Source organism: Seriola aureovittata, chromosome 3 (genome assembly GCF_021018895.1).
Source record: "Seriola aureovittata isolate HTS-2021-v1 ecotype China chromosome 3, ASM2101889v1, whole genome shotgun sequence".
In the NCBI taxonomy this organism is placed as follows: Eukaryota; Metazoa; Chordata; class Actinopteri; order Carangiformes; family Carangidae; genus Seriola; species Seriola aureovittata.
Window position 1 is genome coordinate 11589158 of NC_079366.1, and position 20914 is coordinate 11610071.

At 40.2% G+C, this 20914-nt stretch overlaps 2 protein-coding genes and 1 pseudogene across 2 annotated transcripts; all 3 read right to left on the reverse strand.

Annotated features, from left to right (window-relative positions):
• Positions 1 to 4196: 4196 nt before the first annotated feature.
• On the reverse strand, positions 4197 to 8356 carry LOC130166402 (sialic acid synthase-like). Its single transcript, XM_056371984.1, has 6 exons — positions 7994 to 8356; positions 6673 to 6888; positions 6496 to 6595; positions 6060 to 6214; positions 5317 to 5583; positions 4197 to 5179 (listed from the first exon to the last, which is right to left on the reverse strand). Exons 1-6 carry the CDS (start codon positions 8123 to 8125, stop codon positions 4970 to 4972), a joined length of 1080 nt encoding a protein of 359 aa, XP_056227959.1. The 5' UTR covers positions 8126 to 8356; the 3' UTR covers positions 4197 to 4969.
• A 164-nt stretch (positions 8357 to 8520) lies between these two features.
• On the reverse strand, positions 8521 to 13308 carry LOC130166403 (sialic acid synthase-like). The gene is made up of 6 exons (XM_056371985.1): positions 13049 to 13308; positions 12710 to 12925; positions 12371 to 12470; positions 11539 to 11693; positions 10178 to 10444; positions 8521 to 9597 (listed from the first exon to the last, which is right to left on the reverse strand). The coding sequence occupies exons 1-6, from the start codon at positions 13178 to 13180 to the stop codon at positions 9412 to 9414; spliced, it is 1056 nt and encodes a 351-aa protein (XP_056227960.1). The 5' UTR covers positions 13181 to 13308; the 3' UTR covers positions 8521 to 9411.
• A 4924-nt stretch (positions 13309 to 18232) lies between these two features.
• LOC130166288 (sialic acid synthase-like) lies at positions 18233 to 20351 on the reverse strand (annotated as a pseudogene).
• Positions 20352 to 20914: the final 563 nt, after the last annotated feature.

Genomic DNA, 20914 nt, shown 5'->3' on the forward strand with positions numbered 1-20914 from the left:
GAATGTGTAGTTTTTTTGATATGGTGGTTTTACGGAATTAAAAACAGACAGAGAAAATATAGTCCAATATATTTAATATTTCAACATCTCCACTGCTAGCTTCAAGAAAGGTACATGGGTATGTGATGGGGATAGATCTATTGTTTGTCTATTGTTGTTATGCTGTTGCACCAGCTTCCATATGCGAAGGAATGTTTAAGGATCGACAGGCAGTTCATACCTCAGCCTCTCTACATGCAGGACAACCATCAGCTTCAGGCCTCAAATTGAGGAGGTGAGTCTGATCTCCACTATTTCAGAATGTCTTCTCAATTACCAGGCAATGCACCAGGACTGTGCGGATGTTATGGTCTAGCTAAAGTTATGGAGTTTTGGACAAGTCCAGAACCGTAATTTTGCACCTATTGCCTATGAATGTGTGAGAAAGTTTTCTTTCCCATTTTTGTTTGCACTCAACATTTTAGTCATAAACAGCCACTCGGTGGACATGATGCCACCATGCCCTCTGTCTTTCATTTCCCACATGTCTGTAATTGGCTTTGGGAGCAACACCTGCTCTTAAGAGACAATCCTGTATCCTGCATTTATAGCACAACAATAAAGCCTACTGACACATGCTAATATGGACTAACACACAGACAGGCCATCCTCCACATTTTACCAAAAGGAATCAAATTAATAATGTACAAAAATAAACAAAAATCATTGAAGTGCGTGTGTGTGTGTGTGTATGTGTGTGTGTGTACTTGTAAATGCTACATTGTGACGACCCAAAAAAACTATGTTCCTAACAGAGTGAGGACATTTTGGGAACGACAGGACATTCTCACTTTCTGACAGAACTTCAAAAGGCTTTTTGATGGTTAAGTATTGGTTTTAGGTTTAGGGTTAGAATTCAGTTTAGGTTCAGCTTGAGGGTATGGGTTGGGGTTAGGCATTCATTTGTAATGGTTAAGGCTAGGGTAAGGGGCTAGGGAATGCATTATGTCACCGAGTGTCCTTACAAAGAAAGAAGTAGGGTTATATGTGTGTGTGCGTGCATTTGTGCAAGCTAAGGTCAGGTCAGGCTTTACACGTGAGAACTGTAAGCTTCAATAGCCACCTGGAAGTGAGTTCAAATGATCTGACCTATTCTGTTAAGTAGCGTGTCCCTAACACAGCTCCACCTCTACCTCTGCCTACAGGTGCACTACCTGTGTGTGTGCGTGTGTGTGCGTGTGTGTGTGTGTGTGTGTGTGTGTGTGTGTGTGTGTGTGTGTGTGTGTGTGTGTGTGTGTGTGTGTGAGAGAGAGAGAGAGTAAGAGAGGTGAAGAATGTGTTTCTAAGAATATGTAATTAATAATTATTAATTAAAAAAAAAAAAATCAATGACTCAGTACCAGAAAACTGTAAGATTTTGGCAGTCTGTTGTCAGAATGATGTTTTAAAAAATAAAAAAATAAAAAGCATTACTCCATTTCACTTCCTTCATAAACAACATATTCCTTACTGGGAATAAATCCAACCAGACCTGCCTATTGTTTCTCACCTCCAACTGCTCTTATCCAATTAAACAGGAGCATAGCCTTAATGGAGTGGACCGCTAACTTTCCCTCACAAGCAAAATGTTTCTCTTAATGGATTACAGTTGGTCTCACCCTGCCATGAGCACTCAAAAGATTAAATAGCCTCAAGAAACAGGGGTGTGTGTGTTTTTGCTAAACTCTTGCTCAGAGGATATTGAAGTTAAATGAAAAAAGGAAAATACAAACTGTGCTAAAATGGCTGAAAGGTGTAGTGTTCTCTCTATATTTTGTCTATACATACATACACACTGATCAGCCACAATATTAAAACCTGTAACAGATTAGTGTACTTCTACAATGTAGAAAAAGAAGCCAATGACACGGCCTGAGGTGACACTTGGTTTGCTGCAGAGGTTGTTTGACTTCAGTAAGAATTCTTTATTTGGGCCATAGCTTCTATATTAAGGGCTGTGTAAAGTTCTGAAAAGGCTAAACTTGTTACATAACCAACCAAGATAACCTTACCCTCCTTCTAGGTAGGCTGAGGTACATCGTCTGCAGAACTTGAAATACAAATAAGTCTCTTGGCAGGCAGAAGAAACCAGCAGACCTTTGGTAGTCGTTTTGGGTTAACTAAACAATACTCTTCTCTCACAAACATATATGAGATCTGTCAGGGGGATGACTTTGAGATAGCTGGAGTTACAGTGACTGAACATAAACATTAGCAAAACCTTGGCTATATAAATATAAACCTTGATTTTGCATCACAGACTAATTTTCGAAAGTCCATTAAATGATTCGATTTTTTTTCTTTTTGCAATTAATCAAGATGAGGAGTCGCCAAGTCATCTCACTGGTAGGCCAGTCAGTGAAAAGTAAAAGAGAATAATGTTCCTCTGTGAAGCTGGGATCAGCAGCAGCTTATTGGCTAAAGCTCCTGCCTGAAATAGCTTCTAAGTTATATATGAGTTCGAGAGAGACCCTTTATCTATGAGCAGGGACAGCCAAGGTAATCGGTCAGATCGGTGACTGGTTTTAATGTTATGGCTGACTGGTGTGTGTGTGTGTGTGTGTGTGTGTGTGTGTGTGGTGATAGTTGGTAATGCTGCAGTGGTTATGTGCTCTTTGTTTGTACAAAAAAAAAGCTTGAACTTTTGTTTGTGTTTGTGCAAAATGAAAAAAAAAAATTATATAAAATGATTCAAATAAATATATATTGAAATTATTGAATATAAAGTATGTTAAGTACACTATAAAACCATTAAACCCAAACACATACGTTCAAAGTTCTGACATGGATATCATAGGAATATCTGTTTCTTTTACTATTTCAGTATGTGTTGATACATCTTTCATTTTTTTAACAGATAAAGTTCTGCTACACTGTGATGAGGGTCATGATATCAATGACTGAGATGGCTGGTAATTAGCTTTACATAGCTCTAGCTAGACAGCCAGCCTATACAACCATGACACTAGAGGCCTGAGACTTGTGTCAGACAGACAACTTTGCATAATCCTTGGAAAATCCTGATTCTCAAACACAGAGAAATCCAGACTGAGAACTGGATAAGTCCCAGCACAGTGGCCCCTGCAATTTATATGAAAAAAAAAAAAGAAGAAAACTTTAACCAACACTGTAACAGTCAGATATGGGCTGACACTCTTGCTTGTGTAAATCCAGCCTGTGATGATGTGGACAACAGAGGAACAGCTCTATCTGGTGGTTCAAACACAACACTACTTGTATATTTGATGAAAAGAAGTTACAACTCGTTCTTTTCTCTACATAACAAAATGTAAACTCATTTGTGGGGAGCTGGAACACACAGTGGGCTCATATCCACAACTTTGGGATTTTTCCCACCAGTACTAACTCACATGTTATGACCGGAGAAAGTATTGGAAAGGTAATATAAGGGGATTTTTAAATCTTACTTTAGTCTGTGATCATGAACCTCTCCTCGTTCAATGTGCTCAGTGTTCTGTGTTCACTGGTGAGACAGTCTGAAGATAATCCATGTAACATTAAACCTGCAGTAACAAACAAAGATGGTGTTTGCAGTAAATCAGCTGGAAGGTCTGCAGTGTTGTGATCCACGTCCAAAACATCATCCAAATTTTTTTATTTTATTTTTTTTTAAATTGGTGAGCCTATGGTGTAAAAGAATTTATACTTTCAAAGGCTTTGAAAAAATCCTTTGAAATTGCTTTCCACTTTTCATGATCTTAATATACACTTAGTTAATTTACACTTATTTTAATTTCGTTGCAATTGGAGGCAAAATCTCATCATAACACAAATAACAGGAGGGAGACATCTGCATTTAGCATCATGACCTCTGCAGCACTGGAGCTAAAAGTATAACTGTCAGTGAGGATGTTATTTGGCAACATCGCTGTCTTTGTATGTCTCTTCATATCCACACAGATCACCTGATCCATCAAAAATAAATAGTTCAAGAACTAAAATGATGTATACTTACCAAGACAATGCACACACCACTTTCCTTTATGTTTTTGTAATACAGTATGTACTAGTATTATATGCTACATAGTATAATAAATGGTAATGCTACTATACAGAATATATTAACTACATATAAAGAACCTGCCATGACAGTTAGAGTACTTTTATGCATGCTTAACACCGACTGACCAAAGCAATGTTGCAAAGAGATTTTGATATATGATTGAAAATTGATATTTTATTGGAGGCTTCATCTTTTCAGATTATCATAAGATTTCTCAACATTCAGCTTCAACATTTTCCACATGCTGACAAAATCCTTAAATGATGGTTAGTGGACCGCGTTGGTGCCAGAAATAAAGACAGAAGAAGCCTGGTTGATGACAAAAATAAGGTTAAACAGCAAGTACAAACACTAACTCATTTTGATTAAGTCATTCTGGTTCTGGCCGACAATCCTGACAGCTCAGTGAGCAGGTACAAAAAGAATACACTGACCGTGTACAGTTCAAAGTATATTTAGTTAACAGTAACAACTGGCTTTTCTGCGACTTCAGTAACTGCACTGCACAAGTACAAAAAGCTGGAACTACTACCGAGCCTCTTGTAAGATAACGGTAGGTTGATTAAAGAGCCTGTTTGCCAGAGCTTGTGTATTATGTAAGTAATAAGTGGCTTTTAGAAAATTAAAAAATGCTTTGGAAATGAAGAGCTGAGGGGGGTGGGGGTGGGGGGTGAGTTATCAGAGCACAGGAACTGTGATGATATTCAAACTATCAGACTCTAATACAATCTCCAATTACAGTATGGTCCATGACTTGAATGTCAGAGATCTCAGCAGCACCAAACAAAATTACCATCACACTCCTGCGGGTGTCATCTTGAGCTCCTTCAGATTTATCCACAGAGGAAACAATTCAATTTCCTCTCAAATTAAGTGCCTTTTTTCTTTTTCTTTTTTTTTAACTCATTTTAAACCTCTCTTCCATCCTCAGCACTTAGCCCTTTTTCCGTAGCTGTCCACCACCCCTGGCGTGATGCTGTTGTCCTCCTCCAAGTCCTCCGACACGGTCTTACCGACCAGCTGGAAGATGTCTTCAGCTGCAACACCCATGGGATCAGCCACTTTTACTGCCAACATGTCCACAGTCAGGACGGTTCCTCTGGGGATTTTTACTTTTGCCACCACTGACTTACCCAACTAGTGGAAAAAGAAAGAGGGGAGAGACATTAGTTAACATAAAGTTGAAAGAAAATTAGGAAAAATAATATCTCAAATGTCCTCTTTAACTTTTCTGACCCTAACTCTTATTTTCTTGAAGAAAGAGGAATTCTAACCTTATCATGGCATGGCTTTTCGCAGGGTAGCATCTGCTTGAGGCCGCTGCCCAGTGCCCTCTCCACCAGTCGGATGGAGCGGACCAGCTCGGTTAGCTCAGAGGGCTCCAGTGAGGCTGCGTGGTCACTTCCTTTCCACGTCTTGTCCAAGGTTATGTGACGCTCGATGACCTTTGCCCCAAGAGCTACGGCCGCCACCGAAATACTGATCCCAGACTCGTGTCCCGAGTAGCCAATGGGAATATCAGGAAATTCCTTCTGGTATTCCTGTTGTGGGTGAGACACTCTTCGTATGTTATGATGCTCCTATCTAATAATCAGGATATAGCTTAAGTTTGTGAACATTAATAAAAACTAATGGTTATGGTAATTCTGCCTTTTTTGCTGTAAGAGTGGAAAACAGAACTCAGCGAAATCTGGATTTAAGGTTGTAGGATGGACTCAAATTCATACAATATAATTAGAGCTTAGATTATGAACTTTATCCAGGTTTTAAAAAGGAAAAAAAAAACTGAATTAGAAAGTATTAGGACAAAATAAATGCTTATCCTAATTCAACTTTAACACAAAAGGTATGGAAATACTTTTACTAGAATCATCTTTCATGTCTTGTATCTGGGAAGATAAACAGTAAAATTTGGATTTGGCAAAACAAATATCTTGCCATCACAACATGGACTTGTTTACTTGAACATCATGACGATGAACCAACATTTGGTAAAATCTGATTCTATTGTATTTACAGTGATCACTCTGAGGTTGACGTCTTCAGCTTCCAGAGGATAGGCGCTGGTGCACTGCAGGATGGTGAAGTTCTGGTTGTGCTCTTTCACCGTCTTGTAGACCCGACGCATCGTCTCCATGGACTGCATCCCACTGGACACCACCATGGGACGTCCTGACACACACAAGAGGGCAAAAATACGATTAACGTCATGTTAATGAGCATGAGCAGAAGGCAAATTGCTATAGCAACACTTTTTTTTACTCTCAGAGAGTCCCAGGAGTTCAAGCAGGAATGTCAAGGAAGAGTAGTCTGAATAAGAATCATACATTAGACACTTGTGGCTTGTTTGCTCATCAAATGGCACATCAGCCAGACTGATAGGGAGCACATTCAAGGTTTAGATCTCTTTGCTTATGGTCAACATTTTTCCAGTAACAACAGTTCACGCTCACCCTTCTTGGCAGTCTTCTCCAGATAGGGGAAGTTGTTGGTGTCTCCAGATCCCACTTTGAAGAAAGGCACATTGAGCTCATGGAGAAACTCCACTGCCATCTAAAGACAGAATGAGTTATGGTTAAGTTCAACTTAAGCCTGATTGAAATGTCATGAAACCTCTCTATCTTTCTTACCTCGTCCATCCCTGAGGCAGTGAAGAAGATCCCCACCTCCTCGGCATATTTCTGCAGTTCCCTGTATTGCTCGTGGCTAAACTCTAGATGGCGCTTGTGTTCACCATATGTTTTCCCCCATGAGTGTTTGGAGGTGTAGGGGCGCTCCAAGGCTCGCTTGTTGAACTTGTACTCTAATTCACTCTTCTGGAATTTGGCGCAGTCGGCACCACAGTCCTGTGAAGGTGGATATAAGTGAGAGCTAAAAAGAAGATGAAGCCTTTAAATCAAACTAAGTAGTGATGATTTATTTTAAGGGATTCCAATAATGTTTTTGAATACAAGTGATATATAACTGTAAATTCAGAAGATGGTGCTAGAGATCACAAAGAGATAACAGGAGCTTCCTACTAGGTCAGCTGAACACAGTATGATTTTTTTTGTTTAAAAGCAAATACACAAATCAACATGTATGGAAAATAAAATTCACAGTACTAAACTAACATTGGATTAATATATTTACAGCCCTGACAGGCTGCAATACCTGTCAAAACAAAGCAATACTTAGACTATAAAGAAGATGTCATACTGAAGTTTTTGGCTTTATTTCTGAATTTCTTCTTTTTTTTTTTTTTTAAATCTACATTTAATGTCTTTCCACTGCTGCACAAAACTACAGCCAGAAACCAAACTACAGAGGGCACCAGTACACTCCATGCATCTATCCCTTTTTAGTGAACTGAAGGCAGATAGCATCATTACTGTTTCTTTTATGTAGCCCAAGGCTGCAACATACTGTGGCTTTGTATAATTATATACATGGTTTTAAGTCAGCAGCCATACCTACCAGTACCTGGGACTAAGGTGAAAATCAGACATATTAGCTTATCTATAATGTTGAAAAAACAGGCATGTACAATGGCGTCACATGAATATAGTAGTCTAGTAAGGCCACTTTTATTACTACTATGTGCCATGCATAAATTTACACGCCAGACTCCATTCACAAATCCGGCAATTTATCATTCTACTACATGGCTCGACATCCTGTTACATAGTCCTTTACCGCCAATTGCAGCTGGTAGCCTACATTAAACACCCCATTATATGCATAACTATTGATTCAAGCTTTAAGCTCGATAAACACACATTAGCTATGTTTATATTTTATTCAAATTAACGATTGAGAGGAGGAAGCTGTGGCGAGCAAGATTGTAAATTGGACGTCATGTCATTCCTGAGTGTGTGCGCGCGTGCGAGCAAGCTGTAGAAGGAGAGAAAGGAAAAACATTCAAAATAAACTAATACGTTGTTGCGTGTGTTTTTTTTTTTTTTAAATCACCTTTGCCATCTTGATCATTTTCTTGGCAATCTCGATGTCTCCCTGGTGGTTTTGTCCAATTTCAGCTATAATGAAGCATGGATGGTTACCTCCGATCATTCTACCGGGACACAGCTCAAACTTTAAAGGCATTTTGTTCACAAGAATGGAAACGAAGAGCAACTAGTTAAAATAATTTCTTCACAGAAGACTGTGGTGAGTTGTCTCTGGGAAAAGCCGACCGGAACAGTTTATGCGCTGCACATCCGGGATGTGGGAGGACTTCCTCTTTCGTAGTGAACCATAAATTAAAGCACACAGTACAGGTGAAAAAGTGGACGAAGAAAATGGTAGTCATTCCAGTTTTTGAGCTTAAAATGCAAAATGTATAAACTCCAAAACTAAAACTAAATAAAACCATTAGTTGACAATTTTACACAAAATTTAGTTTAAACATAGTCTTGACTAACTGTAAGTAAGGTGAGACTGGAAAACCCCCAAATCAAATTTGAAAAGATAGAGTTTTGTGAAATGAAAATAAAGTAATTTTATTGAGATCAATTTTATTTGATAGATGAACAACACAGAAACATTAATTACTATTACAGGACCACATCTGGCACCTTTGAAATCAACAGAGATTGCAAGAGAAATCCTAGCACCAGTTGTCTGTAAATTCCCCACAAATACACTATACATATATAGGCACTGCATGTGATTAAAGTGTAGCCTATATATTCAAACATGTAATCACACATCACACTTTTATCATGATTTTCTGCTGGAGAAATTAGGCAGGGACAGATCATTCCAAACAGAGATGATGTTACTATTGAATGAGGGAAATTTACAAGCCAGCTGTGATGCAAATGTAGCTGACCAGCCAATTACCAGCTAATATTTGCATGCATTCTCAGTGACATGCAGATATGTCCAATATTTATCTTGTTAAAGTTGTACAAATCACACTACAGTCATGCAACTCCAGTTTTTGGCTTTTACTGTGAGAATATGTTTTCATTATGTTAGAGTATGTTATTGTGTTAATCCAGAGTTCTGAACTGAGGTGCATAACTGACTTGGCAATACTACACAAATACATTTCCCAACAACACACCCCTTTTAAATAAACTGTCATCATCACTGCTTGAGTAATTTTTCTACGTTGATTTCCATAGATGGCTGTGGTTTAATCCTGTTCAGACCTGACCAGCCTGAGTGTAATTTGCCTTTCAAACCTCTTGTCTTTCTCTTTCACTCAGATACACAGTCCTAATCCTCAATTCTTCTTTTTGGCGTCCCTATCATTCACTCTACTGTATCTCTTTCTGTTCACACTGTAAATCTCACTGTAAATCATTTCCCTGTGTGCCTCTCTCTCTGCCTCTCATTCTCTCTCCTTCTATCCCTCTCTCTGTCTGTCTGCCTCTCTCTCTCCCTTATTCTATCATGTTTGCCAAGATGCTGTCATCCTCCTCCACGTCCACTTTGAGCTTCTTGCCCACAAGCTGCTGCATATTCTCTGGAGAGATGCCCTTTGGCTCACCAACCTTCACTGCAAACATGTCCAGGCTCAGAGCCACGCCTTTGCGGATGGCCACCTTGGCCACCACTGACTTGCCCAACTGGAATCAAAAAAAGAGAGGAGACAAACAAAACAAAACCATTGTCATATTATTAAAACTGACAAATTGGGAAAGGAAAAAATATTGGACCATATGATTTCCAGTGGAGCTATTTGATATGCATCTATCTGATCATCATATCAGCTCATATCAGTTGGAGGAAATAATTTAATTATTATTTAACTCTGCTACAGTACACATCATGTTAGGAAAATTACTATTACTATTACTATTCTCTGTTTATTACTTTCACATATTTGCGTTTTTCCTGAACTAAGGTGGTGGTTGTGCACATGCAAAAAAACAACAGGATAGAAACAAAGACTGCATGCACAAAGAAGTGTGTTCATGTGCCCAGATAGTGATCTGTCACACTCTTGATGGGAGATGGCGGACTATTGTTTGCAAAGACAATTTCTTTATTATTTGAAAAAGTCCCTTTGTTTAAAACTAAAATGGCGTTATATTAAAGTTGGGGGACTTGTGAGCGACAGGTTAAAAAAAGAAAGAATGGCTAAAATGAGAGCAGCTAAAGTGGAGACACCCTGAACTTTAGTCTCTTGTATGGAATCCAACCAACCTTATCGTGGCAGCTCTTCTCGCAGGGTAGCATCAGCTTGACAGGCGATCCCATCGCCACCTCCACCTGTCGGATGGCTCGGACCAGATCTGCCAGCTCTGTGGGCTGCAGGGACGCCTCATGGTCATTTCCCTTCCAGGTCTTATCCAGGGTCACGTGGCGTTCCACGACCTTTGCCCCCATCGCCACGGCGGCCACGGTGATGCAGATCCCCTGCTCGTGTCCGGAATATCCGATGGGAACATCTGGGAATTCCTTCTGATATTCCTTCAGGAGGAGAAAGGGAAGAAGTCAAAATTCATTTGCCACTAATGCTTTTAGTGTGTGTTGTGTCTAATGCCTGTTATCTATGTGTTAGGATCAGGTCCCGTTTTCCTGTCGTCTCTGCTGTGTTCCCTTCCCTCTCGTGTTCTGTTTGTCCCCAGTCCATGCTATTGGTGTGTCTTTTTGTGTATGTGTGTCCCAGTGCAGCTGAGTGTGGCCTCCTGAGCTTCCTTTTCCCACCAGTCTCCTTCCAAACCTGATATTCATCTTGCCATCAACACCAGTATAAACACACTGATCTCACCATTGTTCGCCAGATCATTCAGTCACCAATAGTGGTATTTTGCCACGTCCAGCTCTGTTTTTTTGCCTGCCTGCCCAGTCCTGATCCCACCTATCTGTCAGAATCCAGTCACCTGTGGCTCTCCACCTGGCTCCACTACTCCATGATGATGGTTAGGTAAAAATAGTATTTTAATCAGTCATCAGTCATTTGTGTATGCCTGCCCCCCACCGACCCCCCCCCCACCCAAACACTGCACAATACTGAGGCATAATTAAACCTGTGATATCCTATCACATTCAGGCACTTTGAATGGTACATCATTGTTGAGCGTGTTTCTGATTAGTGCAAGTCCTTGACTACAGAGGTAAACAGACTGCCCCTATACCTGGCCGTAGCCGGTTTGTCTAGTTATACATACCATACCTTTTATCAGATTTCAACTTATGAAACCATCCATCCTGTTTAAGAAAGGATGGGCTACACCCAAGAAGCACAAGTGCTGGCACAGAGACAGAGATAATACATCTCAAGGAAGACTCACTATAGTATTTCTTATAATTCTGCAAAATGCATTAAACTGAACAGCAAGACAGTCACGTGTGATACATCACAATATCAGGGAATCATTCCTCTTAAAAAGGCAGAGTGCTTTTTACAAATGTATACTGTATTTATTCACACACACTGTGAGGCGCTTTCAGTTTGACAATTGAGTAGAGATCAGAGATGTTATTATACTGCGCTCCAAACAGGGAGGACTCATTGGACATGACGACCGACTGGGAGGAGACACTTGTTCTTTTGCTCTTACTGCTATCACACTGAGGTTGACATCTTTTGGATCCAGAGGGTAGGCACTGGTGCACTGCAGAAGGGTGAAGTTCTGGTTGTGCTCCTTCACTGTCTTGTAGACCCGACGTATCGTCTCCATGGACTGCATCCCAGTGGACACCACCATGGGCCTCCCTGACACAGACAGATCGGTACATAGAGAAAGTTATGATGTGTGTCATAGGATCCACCACCCTGAATTTATTTACAAAAAAGTAAGTTTTCTTTACATTTGCAAGCTCAGCCTTGGTTTTCATACTAAGCTATGACAGCATGCATGAACCTTTATTTATAAAACATCACTTTCATCAACATACAGTAAACAATCTGAGATTTAATGCACTGGCTTGTGGTCATATTTTGATTCCTTCTTCTTTTGCATGTTCCCTTAAAAGTTGGAATTTGTTTTCCCTTCTCCTCAGCGCCATCCATGACTCCAGAGACACATTGCTCACATTTTGTGACCTAAATTTGCACTGAGGTAGAAAATATTTGCATAGGTGTGGTCAAAATAGCGCAGGGTTTTACCTCCAAATATGAAAATCAGTTTGAAGAAAGCAGAATAACAGTTATGTGGAATCTATTTATCTTTCAGCTTAGAGGTGAGCTGGAATATCCAACATTTCAAAGTGCCTTACCCTAACCTTCGCACACCTGTTTTCTGTTAATATTTTTCTTTTACAACTTTGTTACAACCTGTAGATGTTGAGGAACAAGGAAAGCAACGTCTAGCTGATGTTATCAGGCGAGTACCTCCATAACACTGGTTCAGGTCAGAGTCATTTGAGGTTACATACTATATAGCTTTTTACCTTTTTTTGCAGTTTTTTCCAGATAGGGGAAGTTGTTCGCATCGCAGGAAGCAACTTTGAAGAAAGGCACATCCAGCTCATGGAGGAACTCCACAGCCATCTATGCAAATCAACGTAGTTAGAGCACAAACCTATGTATGTTCTCTGCTCTTAAGTATTTCAATGTCCAACCTCCATAGGCTAAGTATTAGCAATTCTTTCTTCTTCTTTTCATCCATTGTATTTTTTTTTTCATCTTAAAGAATACAATAATGTCAAGAACAGCCAGTGTGCTGAAATGTATTACACTTGTCTTGTGGAGTAAAGTGGACCTGGGCTGTGTATTCAAATATATGTTACCTCATCCATGCCAGAGGCTGTGAGGAAGATACCAATCTCTGTTGCATAGATTTTCAGCTCCCGGTACTGATCATGGCTGAACTCCAAGTGACGCTTGTGTTCACCGTAAGTTTTGCCCCAGGAGTGCTTTGAATTGTAGGGGCGCTCCAAGGCTCGCTTGCTGAATTTGTACTCTAATTCACTTTTCTGTAATTTAGCACAATCTGCACCACAGTCCTGAGAAGACAACGGGGCAGAGAAGAGAAGAGAAGAGATGGATTGATTTTGACAGCACAAAGCAACGGTTTTTTTTTAAATTACTATCTTCTTTATAGGCACAGTTTCACCTTTTTAATTTACCTTTGCCATTTTGATCATTTTCTTGGCAATCTCGATGTCTCCCTGGTGGTTTTGTCCAATTTCAGCAATGATGAAGCATGGATGGTCACCTCCGATCATTCTTCCGGGACACAGCTCAAACTGCAGAGGCATTCTGGTGATATAGGTGAACTGATGAGTGAATAGCAGACAGGAGTGAGATTTTTCACAACTTGACAGGTGAGAGATGCCAAGTGAAGCGAACGTCCCTCAGGTGAAAAAATTTGTAGGAATGTCCAAGTGGTACGATGTGCCTTTTATAGTAAGCCCGAGGAGTCCCACCTCCACAGGTGCTAAAACTACACGTAATGGAGCAGGTGTTGATTCAAACTTCAGTCAACTGAAACTAGCTCATCCCACTTCCTCTTCCTGGATTTTGCAGACAAACCAAAGTGCATCCAACACAACAAAGAGTGGAGGGAGATAGGAAGAAGCTGCTCGTTTTGATATATTTATAGTTGTATTTTGGTGGAGATCTCAGTTTTTTCCAAGACACCAAATATGTCAGTTTGAGGGAAATAAGAATAAATGAAAGCACAGATATCTGGAATATACACATTTGATATAATGGTGCATCCAGTGTCATATTGTTTGGGAAAATACTTTTTCTAACTTTAAATTTATTGGAAATTTTGTATTTCTAAAGCAACAGATACTAACAAAATAAAAACATAGAGTACAATTTTACAGCCGGGATAAATTAGTCAATAACTTCTTACTTGTGTGTCCCTTATATGTAACAAGCCATACTTTGTATCAAATTAGACAAAACTATAAAAAACTTTATTCTTTATTAGACAGTATACAAACATAGTTATACCCTATTTAAATCCAAAATAAATTATACTTAGACATTATTACACCAAATTATACTTTAATTAGAAACCAAATAGGAGACCCTAATATATGGTCTAACTGGAGTTTGTCTCTTTCCCTCCAAAGGCAAGTTTAATGTCATGACACAGCCACAGTGCAGCACCCGATGGTGCAAAAAATGAAGACTTCTGTACGTAATTTCTTTACATATGATCAAATTTATATTTGAATGAATGTAGCTGGCAGGGCTGTTGTGATGTGACTCAGACGCTCTGATGATAAACATCACATCTTTAAACAATAGTCTTTACAGACTGTGAGGTGATTAAAATGCCAGATAGTAAGACGATCCTCACAACCAAAAGATAAGCATGGACTCACAAAACCAGATATTGTGTGGAACAGCACATGACAGGAGCCTGTGCCTTTGTCATATTTCACAGTGGAAATTTCAGCAATTTAAATGTAGGCCTACTGGTGTGCCAGGAATGATGTAATCTGAGGATTTTGTTACTTCATTTTTGCAAAACCTTGTTAATAACGATGCACACTGGTTTTACTAGTTGTAATAAGTTTTAGTGAGGGAAGTAGCAGCTCAAAAAGGACACAGAGAATCCAAAATGACTTGGTAGCCAAACATGTTCATCAGTACAACAGTACAACATGTACTCTCATTTTGTTTTTGGTTTCCACTCCATTTACATTTACTGGGGCAAAACAATTTTCCAAGAAATAACATACCTGAAAAAAATCTCTTGACATGGGTTAGGGTTAGCTTAAAATGCAAAATGTATAAACTCCAAAACTGAAACTAAATAAAACCATTAGTTGACAATTTTACACAAAATTTAGTTTAAACATAGTCTTGACATGTACTGTAAGTAAGGTGAGACTGGAAAACCCCCAAATCAAATTTGAAAAGATAGAGAATTGTAAAATAAAAATAAAGTAAGCTTATTGAGATCAATTTTATTTGATAGATGAACAACACAGAAACATTAATTACTATTACAGGACCACATCTGGCACCTTTGAAATCAACAGAGATTGCAAGAGAAATCCTAGCACCAGTTGTCTGTAAATTCCCTGCAAATACACTATACATATATAGGCACTGCATGTGATTAAAGTGTAGCCTATATATTCAAACATGTAATCACACATCACAATTTTATCATGATTTACTGCTGGAGAAATTAGGCAGGGACAGATCATTCCAAACAGAGATGATGTTACTATTGAATGAGGGAAATTTACAAGCCAGCTGTGATGCGCTTCTCAGTTTGGACAGGGCGGGTGGTGCAACTATTTTTCCTTTGTTTGCCTATGGCGTACAGAAAGCAAAGAGGACAAGGATGCAAATGTAGCTGACCAGCTGATACCCAGCTAATATTTGCATGCATTCTCACTGACATGCAGATGTGTCCAACATTTATCTTGTTAAAGTTGTACAAACACTACAGCCATGCAATTCATTTGCCACTAATGCTTTTAGTGTGTGTTGTGTCTAATGCCTGTTATCTATGTGTTAGGATCAGGTCCCGTTTTCCTGTCGTCTCTGCTGTGTTCCCTTCCCTCTCGTGTTCTGTTTGTCCCCAGTCCATGCTATTGGTGTGTCTTTTTGTGTGTGTGTGTCCCAGTGCAGCTGAGTGTGGCCTCCTGAGCTTCCTTTTCCCACCAGTCTCCTTCCAAACCTGATATTCATCTTGCCATCAACACCAGTATAAACACACTGATCTCACCATTGTTCGCCAGATCATTCAGTCACCAATAGTGGTATTTTGCCACGTCCAGCTCTGTTTTTTTGCCTGCCTGCCCAGTCCTGATCCCACCTATCTGTCAGAATCCAGTCACCTGTGGCTCTCCACCTGGCTCCACTACTGCATGATCTGTCGAGGAGTCCATTTTCCCCCTCTCTGCCCGCAGCCGACCCAATCCCTTTCCCCTGCAACTTTGCCCTTGGACACCACCCCTACCTGTCATCCTGCCCAAACCCCGACCCTTTTTTCCCCCATCCTCATCCTCAGTTCAACTTCCCCTTTTGGGTTTGCGATAAAGAATACATTTCACCCTCAATCCCTGGCTTGTGTTCTGCTTTGGAGGTTCTGAATCACAGAACCTTCACAGAATGTTTTTCATAGATGTGTATATGCTCAAAAACAATGGCACTGTTGGAAAGCAGGTTTTATTCATGAGTTGAGCTGATTAAATTAATTATAAAAGTGTTAGCTGAGTGTGATAAAGTTTCCCCGACATGGTGTCTCACTTGCTAGACTCTCTGATGAAGGAGGGAGGCTTGTTGGTTGAGACACAATACACTTTCAGTCTAACTGGTCATCATGGACTCTCTTCAAACTGATCAAGTGGAGTAAACTGTACATGCACCACAATACTGAGGCATAATTAAACCTGTGATATCCTATCACATTCAGGCACTTTGAATAGTACATCATTGTTGAGCGTGTTTCTGATTAGTGCAAGTCCTTGACTACAGAGGTAAACAGACTGCCCCTACACCTGGTCGTAGCCGGTTTGTCTAGTTATAAATACAATGCATGGATGAAACCATCCATGCTGTTTAAGAAAGGATGGGCTACACCCAAGAAGCACAAGTGCCTGCACAGAGACAGAGATAATACATCTCAAGGAAGACTCACTATAGTATTTCTTATAATTCTGCAAAATGCATTAAACTGAACAACAAGACAGTCACGTGTGATACATCACAATATCAGGGAATCATTCCTCTTAAAAAGGCAGAGTGCTTTTTACAAATGTATACTGTATTTATTCACACACACTTTGAGGTGTTTTCAGTTTGACTATTCAGTAGAGATCAGAGATGCACTCCAAACAGGGAGGACTCATTGGACATGTAGCATACATACCTGGTATCAGTCACAAGCCATTAAGGAAGTTCATTGTAAGGACATGCAGAGTTACGGACCCACAATTGACACTTTGCGACTCTTCCCACCATCAAACTATCAAATTGATAGGAAACAGAGACAAAGGACCCCTCTTCCACAAACAGACCATGCTTTTTTGGGGGGGGGGGGGGGTTTATGCCTTTATTTGACAGTACAGTAGAGAGACAGGAAATGGCACTGACATGCAGCAAAGGCCGTCCTATGCGGGACTCGAACCGGGACCGACTGCAGCGAGGACCGTAGCCTCTACACATGGGGCGCACTACACCACACAACGCCCCACAGACCATGCTTTTAGCATGTCCGAACGACACAGAAACAGACCAAAGGTCAAAGGGTCAGCTCCAGAGGATCAACCAATGGACACCAGGCAAATGGAGAATATAGGCAAAATCTCCAGTTTGTAACAATAAGACTTTATCTAATGATATTTGATTGTCTCTTATATTGGACAAGTAACAACAAAAGGACTGATTAACACTAAGGTGTGAATCCTGGCCTGTCTGTGCCATGCATGAACACCAGTGGCGGCTGCTGGTCTTATAAGGAGGGGAAGCTCATTTTCGGCCTACAACATAAAATGTGTCCGTTTATTTATATGTAAATTCGCGTGACAGAAGAGAGTCGCCAAACACAACGCTAGTCGTTTTTAACAAAGACAAAGTCGCTGAGGATCAGTGACGTCTCCAGATCAACTCCGAACAACGGAATGAAAAACTTGAAAACTGCTCCGGTGGCTGCTTATACTTCAAGATCGCTGATTCGCTCATTTCGCTGTCAATCCAAAAGGGACTCAGCCTCAGACAGATCATCCAATCATCATGCAGAAGCTGAGCGTCCGGGCCAGCCCACTGTCCCATAGACCCCCAGAGACGCTGAGCGTCCGATGGGCGGGACAAAGCCCAGCATTTATCCAATGACCGTCTAGTTTCGCTGCAGTGGAACAACCCACTCTCTGCTTCCCCGTTGAAGTCAGGAGACGCTCAGCGTCTACACTGTGTAAAGCTCTGTGGCGCTGCGGGGATGAATGAGAAGAAGTCGTGTCGGTTACCTGTGATAAGGAGCTGATTCTGAACAAAAGATGAACGTGTTCTAGCGCATATTTAGTCAATGAAATGTACACACAACAGCACATATTTGACCACTTATTTTGTTGAAATTTTAGGGGAAGCTGAGCTTCCCTTGCAGTCTTAGAGCAATCGCCACTGATGAACACACACACACACACGCACACACACACCACCCTCCCTTCCTCTGTCCCTCTCTAGATAAGAGTCATGAACTACAACCCACATTCCAGTCCTGGGTAGTGACCAGCAGAACTCTCTTCACAGACACATATCTGAGGAAGAATGTAAAATTAAATATCTAGCTGTTCTGTAATTCATGAGATGTTCCTATGCAATAGTTTAACCCCAAACTTCTATTCCATAGAATGTTTGAAATGTAACATGTAGATTTTAAGACAATGTCCTTCATGTGACCATACTGTCAGCATCCTTCACACGAGGTAACACACACTACATGACATCCAGCATGTCCATATTATTATTATTACAGTCAAAGAACTGCTGTGTAATCCACATTTATAGACTTTTAGCTTTGGGAAACGTTTATATTGTTGTTTGATCAATTAACCACTTGTATCATGATTAATTCCAGGTTTGAAGGATGTAATATGAAATCAACACTCCTATTACTCCTCTCTCCCAAACAGGGAGGACTCATTGGACATGACGACCGACTGGGAGGAGACACTTGTTCTTTTGCTCTTACTGCTATCACACTGAGGTTGACATCTTTTGGATCCAGAGGGTAGGCACTGGTGCACTGCAGAAGGGTGAAGTTCTGGTTGTGCTCCTTCACTGTCTTGTAGACCCGACGTATCTTCTCCATGGACTGCATCCCAGTGGACACCACCATGGGCCTCCCTGACACAGACAGATCGGTACATAGAGAAAGTTATGATGTGTGTCATAGGATCCACCACCCTGAATTTATTCACAAAAAGAACAGAGTTTTCTTTACATTTGCAAGCTCAGCCTTGGTTTTCATACTAAGCTATGACAGCATGCATGAACCTTTTTTTCATAAAACATCACTTTCATCAACATACAGTAAACAATCTGAGATTTAATGCACTGGCTTGTGGTCATATTTTGATTCCTTCTTCTTTTGCATGTTCCCTTAAAAGTTGGAATTTGTTTTCCCTTCTCCTCAGCGCCATCCATGACTCCAGAGACACATTGCTCACATTTTGTGACCTAAATTTGCACTGTGGTAGAAAATATTTGCATAGGTGTGGTCAAAATAGCGCAGGGTTTTACCTCCAAATATGAAAATCAGTTTGAAGAAAGCAGAATAACAGTTATGTGGAATCTATTTATCTTTCAGCTTAGAGGTGAGCTGGAATATCCAACATTTCAAAGTGCCTTACCCTAACCCTCGCACACCTGTTTTCTGTTAATATTTTTCTTTTACAACTTTGTTACAACCTGTAGATGTTGAGGAACAAGGAAAGCAACGTCTAGCTGATGTTATCAGGCGAGTACCTCCATAACACTGGTTCAGGTCAGAGTCATTTGAGGTTACATACTATATAGCTTTTTACCTTTTTTGGCAGTTTTTTCCAGATAGGGGAAGTTGTTCGCATCACAGGAAGCAACTTTGAAGAAAGGCACATCCAGCTCATGGAGGAACTCCACAGCCATCTATGCAAATCAACGTAGTTAGAGCACAAACCTATGTATGTTCTCTGCTCTTAAGTATTTCAATGTCCAACCTCCATAGGCTAAGTATTAGCAATTCTTTCTTCTTCTTTTCATCCATTGTATTTTTTTTTTCATCTTAAAGAATACAATAATGTCAAGAACAGCCAGTGTGCTGAAATGTATTACACTTGTCTTGTGGAGTAAAGTGGACCTGGGCTGTGTATTCAAATATATGTTACCTCATCCATGCCAGAGGCTGTGAGGAAGATACCAATCTCTGTTGCATAGATTTTCAGCTCCCGGTACTGATCATGGCTGAACTCCAAGTGACGCTTGTGTTCACCGTAAGTTTTGCCCCAGGAGTGCTTTGAATTGTAGGGGCGCTCCAAGGCTCGCTTGCTGAATTTGTACTCTAATTCACTTTTCTGTAATTTAGCACAATCTGCACCACAGTCCTGAGAAGACAACGGGGCAGAGAAGAGAAGAGACTGGATTGATTTTGACAGCACAAAGCAACGTTTTTTTTTAAAATTACTATCTTCTTTATAGACACAGTTTCACCTTTTTAATTTACCTTTGCCATTTTGATCATTTTCTTTGGAAATCTCAATGTCTCCCTGGTGGTTTTGTTCAATTTCAGCAATGATGAAGCATGGATGGTCACCTCCGATCATTCTTCCGGGACACAGCTCAAACTGCAGAGGCATTCTGGTGATACAGGTGAACTGATGAGTGAATAGCAGACAGGAGTGAGATTTTTCACAACTTGACAGGTGAGAGATGCCAAGTGAAGCGAACGTCCCTCAGGTGAAAAAATTTGTAGGAATGTCCAAGTGGTACAATTTGCCTTTTATAGTAAGCCCGAGGAGTCCCACCTCCACAGGTGCTAAAACTACACGTAATGGAGCAGGTGTTGATTCAAACTTTAGTCAAATGAAACTAGCTCATCCCACCTTCTCTTCCTGGATTTTGCAAACAAACCAAAGTGCATCCAACACAACAAAGAGTGGAGGGAGATAGGAAGAAGCTGCTCGTTTTGATATATTTATAGTTGTATTTTGGTGGAGATCTCAGTTTTTTCCAAGACACCAAATATGTCAGTTTGAGGGAAATAAGAATAAATGAAAGCACAGATATCTGGAATATACACATTTGATATAATGGTGCATCCAGTGTCATATTGTTTGGGAAAATACTTTTTCTAACTTTAAATTTATTGGAAATTTTGTATTTCTAAAGCAACAGATACTAAGAAAATAAAAACAGAGTATAATTTTACAGCCGGGATAAATTACTAATAAAATGACCGTTGTGGCAGCTTTAGGGGGTGCTAGAATGTGTGCGGTCCTGGTGTAAAAACACTGATGAGAAATCCAAAGAGAAAACAAACA